This window comes from Crinia signifera, chromosome 11 (genome assembly GCF_055691185.1).
Source record: "Crinia signifera chromosome 11, ASM5569118v1, whole genome shotgun sequence".
Classification (NCBI taxonomy): Eukaryota; Metazoa; Chordata; class Amphibia; order Anura; family Myobatrachidae; genus Crinia; species Crinia signifera.
This window is the reverse complement of record NC_139227.1, coordinates 27,560,108-27,577,607: the sequence shown is the minus strand read 5'-3', so window position 1 is coordinate 27,577,607 and position 17,500 is coordinate 27,560,108. Positions and strand designations below refer to the sequence as shown.

General features: G+C 46.7%; 1 protein-coding gene across 4 annotated transcripts in view; it reads right to left on the bottom strand.

Moving 5' to 3' along the window:
* PMFBP1 (polyamine modulated factor 1 binding protein 1) overlaps nt 1-17,500 on the bottom strand; it is a 112,123-nt gene that overhangs the window by 69,282 nt on the left and 25,341 nt on the right. For 2 of the 4 annotated variants that reach the window (XM_083163703.1, XM_083163704.1), the window contains exon 3: nt 11,547-11,627. The exons of 1 other annotated variant lie outside the window; for it this stretch is intronic. In XM_083163703.1, the coding sequence (XP_083019829.1) occupies nt 11,547-11,627 (81 nt within the window). Of the gene's footprint in view, nt 1-11,546; nt 11,628-12,281; nt 12,330-17,500 lie in introns of those variants that run through there. One more of the 4 variants, XM_083163705.1, reaches the window with a different exon arrangement.

Sequence of the window (17,500 nt, the reverse complement as noted above, 5' to 3'; positions counted from 1 at the left end):
AGCAGTGGTGGTATGTTATACCCCCATATACAGGCACACGCCCACCATGGGTATATACCTATATATGTGTGCTAGTGTTACAGTGTATGTATGCAGTAACAGCGGTGGTGGTATGTTATACCCCCATATACAGGCACACTCCCACCATGGGTATATACCTATATCTGTGTGCTAGTGTTACAGTGTATGTATGCAGTAACAGCGGTGGTGGTATGTTATACCACTGTATACAGGCACACTCCCACCATGGGTATATACCTATATCTGTGTGCTAGTGTTACAGTGTATGTATGCAGTAACAGCAGTGGTGGTATGTTTTACCCCCATATACAGGCACACTCCCACCATGGGTATAGACCTATAGCTGTGTGCTAGTGTTACAGTGTATGTATGCAGTAACAGCAGTGGTGGTATGTTATACCCCCATATACAGGCACACTCCCACCATGGGTATATACCTATAGCTGTGTGCTAGTGTTACAGTGTATGTATGCAGTAACAGCGGTGGTGGTATGTTATACCACTGTATACAGGCACACGCCCACCATGGGTATGTACCTATAGCTGTGTGCTAGTGTTACAGTGTATGTATGCAGTAACAGCGGTGGTGGTATGTTATATCCCCATATACAGGCACACTCCCACCATGGGTATATACCTATATCTGTGTGCTAGTGTTACAGTGTATGTATGCAGTAACAGCGGTGGTGGTATGTTATACCCCCATATACAGGCACACTCCCACCATGGGTATGTACCTATATCTGTGTGCTAGTGTTACAGTGTATGTATGCAGTAACAGCAGTGGTGGTATGTTATACCCCCGTATACAGGCACACTCCCACCATGGGTATGTACCTATAGCTGTGTGCTAGTATTACAGTGTATGTATGCAGTAACAGTGGTGGTGGTGGTATGTTATACCACTGTATACAGCAGGGCTGGGCAACACCGGCCCTCCAGATGTTAGTGAACTACACATCCCAGGATGCTTTGCATTAGTTTTGCTGAAACTGATGCAAGGCATGCTGGGATGTGTAGTTCACTAACATCTGGAGGGCCAGTGTTGCCCAGCCCTGGTATACAGGCACACTCCCACCATGGGTATATATCTATATCTGTGTGCTAGTGTTACAGTGTATGTATGCAGTAACAGCGGTGGTGGTATGTTATACCCCCATATACAGGCACACTCCCACCATGGGTATATACCTATATCTGCGTGCTAGTATTACAGTGTATGTATGCAGTAACAGCGGTGGTGGTATGTTATACCCCCATATACAGGCACATTCCCACCATGAGTATATACCTATATATGTGTGCTAGTGTTACAGTGTATTTATGCAGCAGCAGCGGTGGTGGTATGTTATACCCCCATATACAGGCACACTCCCACCATGGGTATAGACCTATAGCTGTGTGCTAGTGTTACAGTGTATGTATGCAGTAACAGCAGTGGTGGTATGTTATACCCCATATACAGGCACACTCCCACCATGGGTATATACCTATAGCTGTGTGCTAGTATTACAGTGTATGTATGCAGTAGCAGCAATGGTGGTATGTTATACCCCTGTATACAGGCACACTCCCACCATGAGTATATACCTATAGCGGTGTGCTAGTGTTACAGTGTATGTATGCAGTAACAGCGGTGGTGGTATGTTATACCCCCATATACAGGCACACTCCCACCATGGGTATATACCTATATCTGTGTGCTAGTGTTACAGTGTATGTATGCAGTAATAGCGGTGGTGGTATGTTATACCCCCGTATACAGGCACACTCCCACCATGGGTATGTACCTATATCTGTGTGCTAGTGTTACAGTGTATGTATGCAGTAGCAGCAGTGGTGGTATGTTATACCCCCATATACAGGCACACTCCCACCATGAGTATATACCTATAGCTGTGTGCTAATGTTACATTGTATGTATGCAGTAACAGCAGTGGTGGTATGATATACCCCCGTATACAGGCAAACTCCCACCATGGGTATATACCTATAGCTGTGTGCTAGTGTTACAGTGTATGTATGCAGTAACAGCAGTGGTGGGATGTTATACACCCATATACAGGCACAATCTTACCATGGGTATATACCTATATCTGTGTGCTAGTGTTACAGTGTATGTATGCAGTAACAGCAGTGGTGGGATGTTATACCCCTGTATACAGGCACACTCCCACCATGGGTATGTACCTATATCTGTGTGCTAGTATTACAGTGTATGTATGCAGTAGCAGCAGTGGTGGGATGTTATACCCCCATATACAGGCACACTCCCACCATGGGTATATACCTATAGCTGTGTGCTAGTGTTACAGTGTATGTATGCAGTAACAGCGGTGGTGGTATGTTATACCCCCATATACAGGCACACTCCCACCATGAGTATATACCTATAGCTGTGTGCTAGTGTTACAGTGTATGTATGCAGTAACAGCAGTGGTGGTATGTTATACCCCCATATACAGGCACACTCCCACCATGGGTATATACCTATATCTGTGTGCTAGTGTTACAGTGTATGTATGCAGTAACAGCGGTGGTGGTATGTTATACCCCCATATACAGGCACACTCCCACCATGAGTATATACCTATAGCTGTGTGCTAGTGTTACAGTGTATGTATGCAGTAACAGCAGTGGTGGTATGTTATACCCCCATATACAGGCACACTCCCACGATGGGTTTGTACCTATATCTGCGTGCTAGTATTACAGTGTATGTATGCAGTAATGGCGGTGGTGGTATGTTATACCCCCATATACAGGGACACTCCCACCATGGGTATATACCTATATCTGTGTGCTAGTGTTACAGTGTATGTATGCAGTAACAGCAGTGGTGGTATGTTATACCTCCATATACAGGCACACGCCCACCATGGGTATATACCTATAGCTGTGTGCTAGTATTACAGTGAATGTATGCAGTAACAGCAGTGGTGGTATGTTATACCCCCATATACAGGCACACGCCCACCATGGGTATATACCTATAGCTGTGTGCTAGTGTTACAGTGTATGTATGCAGTAACAGCGGTGGTGGTATGTTATACCCCCATATACAGGCACACTCCCACCATGGGTATGTACCTATATCTGTGTGCTAGTGTTACAGTGTATGTATGCAGTAGCAGCAGTGGTGGGATGTTATACCCCCATATACAGGCACACTCCCACCATGGGTATATACCTATAGCTGTGTGCTAGTGTTACAGTGTATGTATGCAGTAACAGCGGTGGTGGTATGTTATACCCCCATATACAGGCACACTCCCACCATGAGTATATACCTATAGCTGTGTGCTAGTGTTACAGTGTATGTATGCAGTAACAGCGGTGGTGGTATGTTATACCACTGTATACAGGCACACTCCCACCATGGGTATGTACCTATATCTGTGTGCTAGTGTTACAGTGTATGTATGCAGTAATAGCGGTGGTGGTATGTTATACCCCCGTATACAGGCACACTCCCACCATGGGTATGTACCTATATCTGTGTGCTAGTGTTACAGTGTATGTATGCAGTAGCAGCAGTGGTGGTATGTTATACCCCCATATACAGGCACACTCCCACCATGAGTATATACCTATAGCTGTGTGCTAATGTTACATTGTATGTATGCAGTAACAGCAGTGGTGGTATGTTATACCCCCGTATACAGGCACACTCCCACCATGGGTATGTACCTATATCTGTGTGCTAGTATTACAGTGTATGTATGCAGTAGCAGCAGTGGTGGGATGTTATACCCCCATATACAGGCACACTCCCACCATGGGTATATACCTATAGCTGTGTGCTAGTGTTACAGTGTATGTATGCAGTAACAGCGGTGGTGGTATGTTATACCCCCATATACAGGCACACTCCCACCATGAGTATATACCTATAGCTGTGTGCTAGTGTTACAGTGTATGTATGCAGTAACAGCAGTGGTGGTATGTTATACCCCCATATACAGGCACACTCCCACCATGGGTATATACCTATATCTGTGTGCTAGTGTTACAGTGTATGTATGCAGTAACAGCGGTGGTGGTATGTTATACCCCCATATACAGGCACACTCCCACCATGAGTATATACCTATAGCTGTGTGCTAGTGTTACAGTGTATGTATGCAGTAACAGCAGTGGTGGTATGTTATACCCCCATATACAGGCACACTCCCACCATGGGTATATACCTATAGCTGTGTGCTAGTGTTACAGTGTATGTATGCAGTAACAGCAGTGGTGGTATGTTATACCCCCATATACAGGCACACTCCCACCATGGGTATATACCTATATCTGCGTGCTAGTATTACAGTGTATGTATGCAGTAATAGCGGTGGTGGTATGTTATACCTCCATATACAGGCACACTCCCACCATGAGTATATACCTATAGCTGTGTGCTAGTGTTACAGTGTATGTATGCAGTAACAGCAGTGGTGGTATGTTATACCCCCATATACAGGCACACTCCCACCATGGGTATATACCTATAGCTGTGTGCTAGTGTTACAGTGTATGTATGCAGTAACAGCAGTGGTGGTATGTTATACCCCCATATACAGGCACACTCCCACCATGGGTATATACCTATATATGTGTGCTAGTGTTACAGTGTATGTATGCAGTAATAGCGGTGGTGGTATGTTATACCCCCATATACAGGCACACTCCCACCATGGGTATGTACCTATAGCTGTGTGCTAGTGTTACAGTGTATGTATGCAGTAACAGCAGTGGTGGGATGTTATACCCCCATATACAGGCACACTCCCACCATGGGTATATACCTATATCTGTGTGCTAGTGTTACAGTGTATGTATGCAGTAACAGCAGTGGTGGGATGTTATACCCCCATATACAGGCACACTCCCACCATGGGTATATACCTATATCTGTGTGCTAGTGTTACAGTGTATGTATGCAGTAACAGCAGTGGTGGTATGTTATACCCCCATATACAGGCACACGCCCAACATGGGTATGTACCTATAGCTGTGTGCTAATGTTACAGTGTATGTATGTAGTAACAGCAGTGGTGGTATGTTATACCCCCATATACAGGCACACTCCCACCATGGGTATATACCTATATCTGTGTGCTAGTGTTACAGTGTATGTATGCAGTAACAGCAGTGGTGGTATGTTATACCCCCATATACAGGCACACGCCCACCATGGGTATATACCTATAGCTGTGTGCTAGTATTACAGTGTATGTATGCAGTAACAGCAGTGGTGGGATGTTATACCCCCATATACAGGGACACTCCCACCATGGGTATATACCTATATCTGTGTGCTAGTGTTACAGTGTATGTATGCAGTAACAGCAGTGGTGGTATGTTATACCCCCATATACAGGGACACTCCCACCATGGGTATATACCTATAGCTGTGTGCTAGTGTTACAGTGTATGAATGCAGTAACAGCAGTGGTGGTATGTTATACCCCCATATACAGGCACACGCCCACCATGGGTATGTACCTATAGCTGTGTGCTAATGTTACAGTGTATGTATGTAGTAACAGCAGTGGTGGTATGTTATACCCCCATATACAGGCACACGCCCACCATGGGTATATACCTATATTTGTGTGCTAGCATCCACAGGAGCGTAGCCTGTTAAATGATGGGCTGCTTTTCCAATTACTGGGTAGCATCCATGTCCCGTGTGCCTCCATATCAGCATGGCATGGGGGCAATCTCCACCTACATATCATCAACTAGGCCATAATCCCTGTACATATTGGGCCAATGCATATATGTCAGGCTGTAGGCTCACAGCTCAGCTACACCCACACCAAGCATTTCCTATCCAAGCCTTAATACAAAACTCACCCCTCTCCCACATGCAGGAGATTTACAATTTTTATTACAAAGCAAAAAAAAAGAAATGTCTAATCAGGCTGAAGAGATGGAAAAGTTGCAGCCAGAGCGCCCCCCCCCCCCCCCCCCTCCCTCCCTCCCTCCCTCCCCACCTGATTCTATCACAGCTCCATCTCCAACCCATTGCTTCCCGATGTCGTTATGACACGGCTCCACAAATCAATGGAGACAGCGCAGGCAGAGACACACACAGACTCCCTCTGCTGCTAATAACACATAACAGGAGTGGTACTAAAGCAGGATTAATATTACTGACCAAAATATGACATTTAACATTAGGGTCCCCAGCAGACAGGCCAGGGGGCTGCGAACTAGTGCAGGGGTCAGCGGGCGATGCAGCAACGGTCCGGAGGGCAAACACAGGACGCCAGGCGCACTCAGGGGTAAATGTATGAAGCAGTGATAAGGGAGGAGAAGTGATAAAGTGCCTGGTATCACCAGCCAGTTAGGAGCCGATTGGCCGGGGATACAGTACTTTATCACTTCGCCTCCCTTATCACTGCTTCATGCATCTACCCCCCAGTAACCTACAAGAATAACCAAAGACTAATGTGTCTCTACCCAGTGTAAATGGAGCATGCGCAGTCCCATAGAAGGCTCTATTCCCTGCTAAAGGCAAAGGTGGGTATGGAATCTGGGATCACGGCTGTCAGATCGACCGCATAACCACAGACGGGATTCAATGTCCCGCCTGCCGCTCGGCGCAAAGGGGGCGTGGACACGAAAACGGCCGTGGATTGCGACAATCTGCGGCCGATATCACAGAACGGGCCTAGTGTTCCCGCTAGGCTGTTTTAGCGGGGCGCTGCGCCCTGCCCGATTTTTAAAGGGCAAAATGCGCCCTGCCCCTCTAGCAGTGCCCCGCTAAAACAGCCTGGTGCCTGTCCTGCCAGAGTTCACCGGTGAAGCCCAGCGCCGCCATAGATTGCGGTGCACGGCGCTTTCCCGGCAGCTCGGGGACGTAGTCACGGCCGGGCAAGCCCCCTTCAGTGATGCGCGGCCCGGGCACGCCCCCTTCGGTGATGCGCGGCCCTGGCACGCCCCCCTTTGGTGACGCGGCGACCCGGGCATGCCCCCATTCGTGACGCGCCGGCCCCGGGCACGCCCCATTTCTGACACGGCGGCCCGGGCACGCCCCCATATGTGCCATCGCCGTGCCTGATCCGCCCCTCCAGCGCCCTGCCCCGTTTGGTTCCTAGAAGGAACACTACGGGCCCGACAGCTTCTGAAGTCGGAAATAGCGGCGGCACATTGCATACCCCCCATAACCTGGTACAAATGTCAACATACTCTGAATGTCAACATGGAAAATGTATATACCACACAAACATTAACTTCGTTAATATGTCGACGTGTTCATTATGTCGACCGTTAATATTTTGAAACCAGAATGTCGCAGTACATTTTTGTTCTCTTTTTTAGGGTTAGGCTAAAATATGCAAACACTATGTTGATAATATGATATGTCGATGTTGTGAATGTCGACCTAATGTCCAATACGACATTCTGACTGTTGAGATTTAGAATTTCAACTTTTCATACAACACCCCGACTGAAAATGGGTATAGGGTGATTGAAACGAATATGTCCTAATCCCGATGACCATTTACATTCATTATACATCTGATAACGCCATTAATACTTTATCAGGAAAAATTACTATTATATGCAGGACAGAGACTTACTGCGTCATAAGCACTCACCGATATATGGCAGCATGCAGCCAGCACTAACAGCTGCACCAGACGTTTCTCTACAAACGGAGGCAAACATTGCAGGTCGTACGCTGGCTGATTGACAGCTGGCGGCTGTTTGTGGGAAGTGCCCCAGAAAACGCAGACGGCTCCCAGTCGTTAGGAGCGAGGGATGCTCATCAGTGGTCCTGATCTCCCCAAAGCCATCGCAGCACCGAGTAAGTCTCAAAGCTTACGCAGCACTGCACGAAGTGGTGGTGGTGGGAGGATTCAATCGATGGTCTAATTCAGCAGTTCTAAAACTGTGGGTCCTGACACCAAATTGGGTCCTGAACTGCTCAGCATGGGGTTGTGACTCCATGTTGCTGACTATCAGGTATATTAGACTCCTCCCATCACTCTGTGCCTCCACAATGCTGCCATGTATGTGCTGTCTGCTGACCATACATGTGATGTGATGGGTTATGGTATATTAGACTCCTCCCATCACTCTGTGCCCAGGGCCGGATTTGGGGGTCAGGCCGCCCCTAGGCACCACACTTTAGTCCGTAGCCTCCCCCACACACACCCCCCCAGTACCTGTTTGGCCCATCCCCGGCACTCAGTCCTGCAGCCAGGCTCAGTGCCTCCACTTGGCCGGTCAGCCTCTTCACCTGCTCCCGCAGCCGCCGGTCCTCACCCTGTAGGTCAGCGCCGGAGGAGGAGAGCAGCCCTGCCAGCACATCTTCAGTTCCAGCTGCCTCTCCAAGCAACTGGAACTCCTCCATTTCCGCCTGCAGCATCCCCCTGTCACCCTCCTGCCAGAGGCTCCTGTAGCTGGCAGCCGGCCACACCGACACCTCCGCGCCGGGTCAATGGATGTGCGGGAGGGAGACTGCACGCCGGCTCGGGCAGCATTGAGGAGGAAGCACTAGCAGCTGCTACAGCACAGGTACCGCTGGACACCTGTGTGAGCAGGAGCCTCGCCGGCACAGGTCACTAGCTCCTGGTCTCTACAGGCAGCTGTGCTAGGGGTGATGTCAGTGCTGCCGCTCGGTCATCCGATGCTGCTACCCATAGAGACCCGGAGCTAGTGACATGTACCGGATGAGGGTCCTGGCTGCCTGCCGCCCTTAATTTGTGCCGCCCCTAGGCCCGTGCCTCCACAATGCTGCCATGTATGGGATGTCTGCTGACTACACATGTGATGTGATGGGTTATGGTATATTAGACTCCTCCCATCACTCTGTGCCTCCACAATGCCGCCATGTATGTGCTGTCTGCTGACTACACATGTGATGTGATGGGTTATGGTATATTAGACTCCTCCCATCACTCTGTGCCTCCACAATGCCGCCATGTATGTGCTGTCTGCTGACTACACCTGTGATGTGATGGGTTATGGTATATTAGACTCATGTTGTGCCTCCACAATGCTGCCATGTATGTGCTGTCTGCTGACTACACATGTGATGTGATGACCTTCTGCAGTAACTTGCTGGGGTCCTGTCATTATTTTTATTGTCTGATGGGGTCCCAGAGCAAAATAGTTTGAGGACCCCTGGTCGAATGAATTTCCTCCTCTTTGGATGGCTGCGATTGCATTAGCAGCCATGCACAGGGGCGGGATTTCACTCAGGCGGGGAGACGGCTACCTGATAGTTGGGCTCCAAAGATTCACAGCGTAGTGATCAGGTCTGAATTAGTCCATGTCTGCTCTCAGAACGGCAACTTCAGCCCCCACCGCCAATCAAAGTCGACCCTCTAACCTCAAAAAATGGTATTTACCTAATTCTACATGTTAAAAGGGAAGGGATTTAGCTGTAAATTACTGCATATATCCTACACGAGGGAATGATGTATACATTAGATATAAGGGAACCAACAGTACAAAGGAGGGTGTACACTGTCTTTTGTGTCCTCACACCACACCCAAGGCAATGTGAGCGTCTGACCATAAGCAAAGCTTCCAGAAAGAGGTCATTAGTACTGATATGAAGTGTTGGAGTCGGCAGCAGTCAGTCAGTATGCAGAGTAAATGGGATCTGCATTAGAGCGCTCACCCTGTTTGTATTAGACAGCATCTGTGTACGAGCGCCTCTCCGCAGACATTCTGCTGAGTGTGTTGGGTATGGTGCCCCCGAGGCCTGTCCTGCAGCTCTCACCTCGGTCACTGGTTTCCATCCTGCTGTTTTGTTTTCACGGTTTGAACCGTATGACAGCAGGAATAGCCTTGTGGTTCATTGATTGCAATAACCGCATTGTAATAGCTTCAGCCAGCTCAGAGAGGCCGACAGCTCCAGCCCTATGTGAGGACATGTGGTGGGATAATGTCTGTACTCCAGTAATGTTACAAATCACTCAGAAACATACATAATGGGGTCAATGTGCAGCACTATTAACTTTGTATCTATTTATAAGGATTTGGGCATTTTGGTATGCTTCTTCAGTGTACCAGTGCTGTACACCCCTGCTAATGTGCCAGTGCTGCATGCTGTCTCTCCATGACAGCACTGCACTCTTCCTCTGCGTACCCACGCTGTACACCTTTTTCTACATACCACCGCTGTATGCTTCTTCTACATACCACCGCTGTACGCTTCTTCTACATACCACCGCTGTATGCTTCTTCTACATACCACCGCTGTACGCTTCTTCTACATACAAGCGCCATACACTTCTTCAATGTACAGTACCAGCGCTGTATGCTTTTTCAAAGTTCCGGTGCTGTACCCTTCTTCTCCATGCCGGTGCTGTACCCTTCTTCTCAATACCGGTGCTGTACCCTTCTTCTCCATACCGGTGCTGTACCCTTCTTCTCCATACCGGTGCTGTACCCTTCTTCTCCATACCGGTGCTGTACCCTTCTTCGCAATACCGGTGCTGTACCCTTCTTCCCCATACCGATGCTGTACCCTTCCTTCTCCATACCAGTGCTGTACCCTTCCTTCTCCATACCAGTGCTGTACCCTTCCTTCTCCATACCAGTGCTGTACCCTTCTTCTACATACCCCAGCTGTACCCTTCTTCTACATACCAGTGCTGTACGCTTCTACGTACCAGTAGTGTACCCTTCTTCTATGTACCAGTGCTGTACGCTTCTTTTATGTACCAGTAGTGTACCCTTCGCCTACGTATATTCAATCACCTAAGGGATTGTGTGCAGCTCCGCTGAGTCTGACCCAGTGTGTTTCACTATAGTATATATATATATATATATATATATATATATATATGTATGTGCATACACACACACACACACACACACACACACACATATATATATTATTATCTACACAGTTCAAGTATTAAATGCATACATACACCCAGCTATCTGCTTGTGCCAGCGGCTCTGTGTGCAGATGTCAGTGTACGTAATAATCAAGATGCACACTGCATTGTGTGACATGCTGCCATGTATTATAAGAGACAGCTTCTGCAAACAGCAACTCAGCAAAACGAGCAAATTCATTTTTATATATATAGTCACACACACACACACACACACACACACACACACACACACACACACACACACACTGCCCCATGTAAATAAATCAGTCTCTGGAATCCCTGGCCTATCTGTGGCTCTCTAAAAATGATATATTTCTGTATGAACTCTCTGCACTTTCACGACACCCATAGACTGCAAACACCAAGCCGAACACCCCCAACACCCCCCCCCCCCCCTCTCTGCCCAGCACCGGCCAGCGTGATTGGTGCGCGGTACGGAGAAGAAAAGAATAGAAGTAATAAAAATGTAATTACATAAAAATGCTAACGATATTCCATCTGTTATTTCACTTGGCCTAGTGGGCTTCTCAGCTCCACGTCCTGCCATTACCGCAGCTCACAGCGACAGAATAATGGAAGTATTAGCAGAGGGGGGCAGAGGAATCCTTATTAATCTGATGCATGAGGAATAGCAGCCGTCATTACAGGGAACGGGAAGAGACTCACGGATATTCCAGCCTGCAGCCGCTTGCTGTTCAGCAGGGAGCTCGTCGCTGCTTCACTCTCGGTTGCCCTGGAAACTGACTCCTGCAAAATAAAGGATTATTAAAGCGCATATGATTATGGGCTGCTGCTGAATCACATTCTTATCACACAAATTTCATTTTTCAACCCAAATTGCATTTTCAGTCCCCCCTCCTCCCTCCCCCCCACATCACACACACCAATCTGACATAACCTCCTACCCACACACAAACTCTAATTATTAGACACACAAGGATTTTGGGTACACGGCGGCTTCAGACAAACACATTTGCGCACACTGCGATATGGACAAGAAAAAAAAAAAAGTAAGCGGAAAAAAAAATAAAATCAAAATAAAATCAAAACAACAAAAAAAAGACCTGGCAATTTTCTAACGCCAGGAACATTTGGAGATTATTTGCGGCAGGCATATTCGCCTTCGCCAGCGTATATCACATACAGATACATAATGAGCAGATGTGGAGGTTAATTTGGGGCTATGCGTTTATGCCAGACAAGATATTAAATGTCCTTCACATGCAGGTAGATATGGCTAAATAGATTAATACGCGTCCACCTGTTTTTAAACATAACCGCCGACTTCTGCATACCACTGTATCCCCATGTGCATGAGCCCCCTCTTTGTAACCCCCCCCCCCCCCCCACACACAAGACAGATTGCTCTTGTGCATAGAAAGAGTACATAGAAGGCATTACCTGGCACTGGCCAGCAGAGGGCGCTCCAATCATTCAGGGGAGACAGTAAAAGAAGTGTTAATGATCACGCCCAGTGACAGACAGAACAGTGGCCCAGTAAATAAATAAATCATATAACCAATTCGCCTGCTGCAGCCCTTCTTTATACAGATCCGTGGCAGGTCTTTGTTATCGTTTATGGAGAATTGTATTATTTTAACCATACGAGACAGTTAATATACTGTATAAGGGAGTGCAGCGATTGTGGGCAGATAAAACAAGAAAAAATACAGACAAGAATACCAGGTTGTTTTAATTCATGTAAGATAAACGGTGGCAAGACTGTGCTCAATAGGGATGGTAAACCCATAATGAATGTTAACCAGACATCGTGATAAACGGTTTAATGCACAAAAGACTCTGCAAGGACACTCAGACAACAGAACATTATTAATATCCTCTATGTATAAAGCACCAGCATACTTCACAATGCTACACACAGGGAGAAGACAGAACAGACAGAGCCTGCGTACAACTCAGGAGCGCTGAGTAATGTCCAGCTCACAATCCAATAATCCATCGCATCTGCAGTAGAAATCACGTTCCAAGCGTTGTAGATATGGGTTAATCGGTATCTGTATGAATGGGCTGGAGTTATGGTGTGTACACACGGTACAATCCAGCATGAGATTTTGACTATATAGTCAAAATCGCATTGGGATTGCACAGGTTTTTTTAACCTTGCAATCCCGATGCGTGCTCCTGCTCAGCACAAACTGAAGCAAGATAGACAGGGCTGCATTGACTATATAGTACAGATCTGTACTATATGGTCACAATTTCATGCATGTCTCATGGCTTGCCATGCGATTCAATCCCGGTGCGATCCGATCGCATCAGGATCGAATAGCACAGCCGTCAACCGTGTGTACATACCATTGGAGAGGATGGGACACATCTGGCAGAAGAGCAATAATGAAGTGAATGAGAGAATATATAAGAGAAATCTGGGCCATCAGCTGTAACGAAGTGGATGGATGGATGGATGGATGATTTAAGTTGATAGTGATGTCACAGATGATGTAACTGGTAAGAGATCCTTAAGCGTGGTCAGCAGATGATCACGGATCAAGGTATATAGTAGTCATCTACTGACCACATGTACAGTTAGCCCAAAAAAGATCCAGTCAATTGAAATCGGAATTATCTTGGCCTTGGCGATTCTTTTGGGGGGCCCCATATCATGGGCCACATTGCGGACGTCTCCAGCAATATAGACTTATCTCCACCCAGCATTAGATGTGGCAGGACACAGTGTAGGTGACAAACTGATCAGAGAAACCCAATACAGCCCCCAGTAGATGGAGAAAGGGGCCCAAACATTGGATAGGTATCAGGTTTTGGAGATGCCTGGGAAGGGGGATCAGAGAAATGTTCTAAATCCTTGATTCGCCAATTCAGACTTATAAAGATCAGCAAGTCTGGGTTCTTTAACATCCATTTTATTGCCAATCTCCGCATGGATCACGGATCAGCAATGTCCACAAATCTGCGTTGTTCATCTCTGATCGGCAGAACCGGAAATCGGCCCCCAAAATATAAATGGGTCCCATTATGAATAGGAAGAGAGAGACTGCACCAATGGGGAGATGGAGAAACATTGTAACTTGCTAAGCAAAACATGGCACAGCGGCGTGTAAAAATAGAACGTAAATGCAGCTGAGACTTCCAATGATGTGGCGGAGGCCAGCATTACACATCACTATCACCTCTAGGACAACATCTGCTCTGGTTGCTCCTTGCTACCTCCCCCTTTACTATGCCTGCGGATAGATCTGTTCAGAATAATAACATAAATGTGGTTGCATAATGCATCCCTAAACAGTTACTTTATCTGTGTGTGGCAGGCCCCAGTTCTATCTTTTTATCTGATAAGGCCGAGTCGGAGAGGAGACTGAACCTCACACAGCGCTTCCTCTAGCTATCATCCCTACAGCACAGAATGGGCTGGGAATATGTGGTTGCACTTGGACTTAGTAGGAACGAGGCTGAGAGCTGAGGCAGGCAGCTGGGTCATCTGGGGGCACACTCTAAATGTCATGTTGTATGGATTTGGGGTTCAAAGTAATCCTTTATTGTAACTGATGGCACTGTACCATAACCACTTAACGCCACTTGTATGCAGGTGTTTGGCCGGGCGGCGTTAAGGGGCACTCTAGGCAGCGAACCACCGCTGCCTAGCAAGCCAACCTGAATCACCCCGGTTATGCTTACTTTTCACCTCATTCCTCCACTGCTGATATCTCCAGACACTTAAGGGATAATTTACTAAAGCTTCCTAGAATGAAAAGCAATGCTTTCCTTAATGCAGTCCCACCCAAAAGAATTTCTACAGTAGGCAGTCTCTAGTTGAGAGTGAACAGTATGACAAGGGGGCCTGCTGTGCCAAGTCAGCAGAACATATAGAAGGCTGTTAGTGGCCATAGAGAAAGCACTGGAGGTTCTTAAAAAGGTGTCAAATGTATGTTGAAAAAACATGTTGGGGTACAGCAAATTATATCTGTAGAGTAACCGTTCTGTGTTTTTAAGAATTCAGTGTGTTTGAACAATTTTACCACTCGTCCGCAAGTTCTAAAATCCCCTCCCCCATTTATATAACACCCCACATTATTTATCCCATTGCTACGCTTTTTTCAATAAAATCAGAGAACTGCTATGTCTTTATTGGCTGATACAGTGTGCTATTTACACCCCTCCAAGTGATTATTCCATGATAGGGTGTCCCAATATTTTTACTTTTAAATAAAGAGCCCTATGTTTCTCCAATGCTTAGGAGGGTGCGCACCAAAGTATGCAAGTTTCATCTAGAAAATCAATACATGTTTGCAACTGGATTGCAAATAAAATTTGCAGTGCGAGCAGCTCTGGATTGCCCCCATGGAATATCAAGATCATCACATGGGACACACCTGTAAACAGCTTTCCCACTGGACAAAGCGCATCTCCAATGAACTGCAATCGCACCCGGTTATAGGTACAGAATGAGACAAGATCTCCGCAAGCACTTTTACAAATGTAACTTTGTGGATTGGAGATTGCTTTGGCTACAAGATTAGATTGCATGTCTACAATAGATACTATGGGGTCTTGCGTCTCATACTTTGTAATTATTGTGTGCCACAGAGAAGAGTCCAGTTATCCCAGTTCTAAATCTAAAGTGCAAAACCCCCATAGCAACCAGACTTTGGCAGAGACCTAGCACACGCCAGACAATGAATCAGTAAAGGGCACCTTTTGTGCACAACATGAGATGTGCATTGCTCACAAAGATGCAGATTAACAGGACGAAGCGCCATGGGGTCCCCGGCAGCCCCCCTTAAGAGCTGAATCAAAGCGGTTACTACAGGGAAGGAAAACAACATGCTTTGCAGTTGGAAACCTGTTTCTAATCAGGATGGATTCTCCGGTGGGGTCAGATAAAAGTGATTAGCTTATTAAAAGCATAGCTTTGCTATTTAATAAGCAAAAATGATTAGAAATTCTATCAGAGACGCTGATAATTTCAGCCTTTCTAGTTAAGACAGCAAAATTGCATTCATTATTAGTGTCTAGATTCATTAACAATTCAATTTATAGATATTAATGCTTATAATGCATGCCTCGCTTGCCAAAACTTGAAGAGAAATTTTTTCAATTAACTTTCATGGATCACGAGTCCTGCAGGATAAGTATTTTTAGACAAAAAAGATACAAACACTCCCTTCCAGCAATGCTAATGCACAGCTGGATCTCTCCTGTAAGGTCATTGGGACACTACGAGACAGGGCTGAGCATTGGGGAAACCAAGGGGGAGAGAAGACAAAACAGCTGCCCACTCCCCTCCCCTGACGCTCCTTCTGAGCCCACCTATTAATTGTCCTATGCACTAAGGCGCTGCTGCTGCAGCACCCACTCCCTACAAGAACGCCCAAACCAGTTTAATGTGCCGGCTGCAGAGTGACAAGACAGTCCCCTCGATAAGGGACCACGCCTCCGAAAACTGGACATTGGGAGGTATTTATTGATGTCATGTCCAGTGGCGGCTCCAGGGGGCGGGGTTGCTGCAGCACAGTTCTAAATTCAAATAGGGGAGCCACACCGACTGCCAGTGGAATGTCAGTTGGTGTGGCTCCACTATTTGAATTTTAATATGTGCTGCAGCCCCACCCCACCCCCTGGAGCCTTCCCTGGTCATGTCGAAGAAACAGGTTAGGCGTTGGAGCATGGCCTTTGAGAACGTTCAAGATGAGCAGCGATCCAGTTGGCCAAGCACGTCTACCCAAACCTGTTCTCATGACATGGTGTTATCTCCATACAACTCAACAAGTCCGGTAAAAGGTCAGCTACCGATGTGCCCTTTAGACGCGGAAATTGGATGAAACTATGTACACCTATGTGTGTGACCATGTTTCACCATCTCTCACCTGATGTTGGAGTAATACGATGAGTAATACTGTGAGGGGGGAGCAGCGTCTACCTCTTCTGGCCTGGTGGGAAATTAGCATCATATAGAGAACATTACATACGAGGTCTTGTTAACCTTACTGAACCACACTCGTGTATTCAACAACAAAAAATCCCATGCAACTATAGAAAAGCCACTTGGAAACACATTTGAAATATTTTCTTTTCTAAAATTGGTCCTTAAGGCTGATTTCCATACTGGTGAGACAACGGCATTGATACAGGATGCAACTGAAGAATTCCTGAAAAAGGTACCAGCCACAGAACTGCGAATAAATCATGAAACCGCTGTATGTACCACCTGGCACCATGCCTAGGAGCACTGATCAGCAATGATCCTCGCTGCCAACCAGGACAAATTAAGAACTGCCAATGCTTGCAGATTCAGAGTTCAGCCGTCTTATGGATATTGTAATGTGTTCTGCCCAAGAAAAAAAAAGAAAAGAAAAGAGGCCGCCAGGTCAGCGCATGTGAATTTTTTTGGGGGGGCTTTGGCGCACGGGATGCACTCAGCTTGAGTCTACAGCCAAGCAAATGAGCTGAACTTGACTCGCTGTCATTCTGCTTAAATAATGAGCTTTTGGTTGATCTAGTTCATTAGAGAGAGTAAACACAACGAGAGCGTATCTGAATAGGAGGCCTTTTCCACTCTGCCTGTTTTATTGCTGCTTATTTGGTTAGGCATATTAGCATGAGAAAAGCATTCTCAGCATATAATTAAATAGCGGAGAGAGACA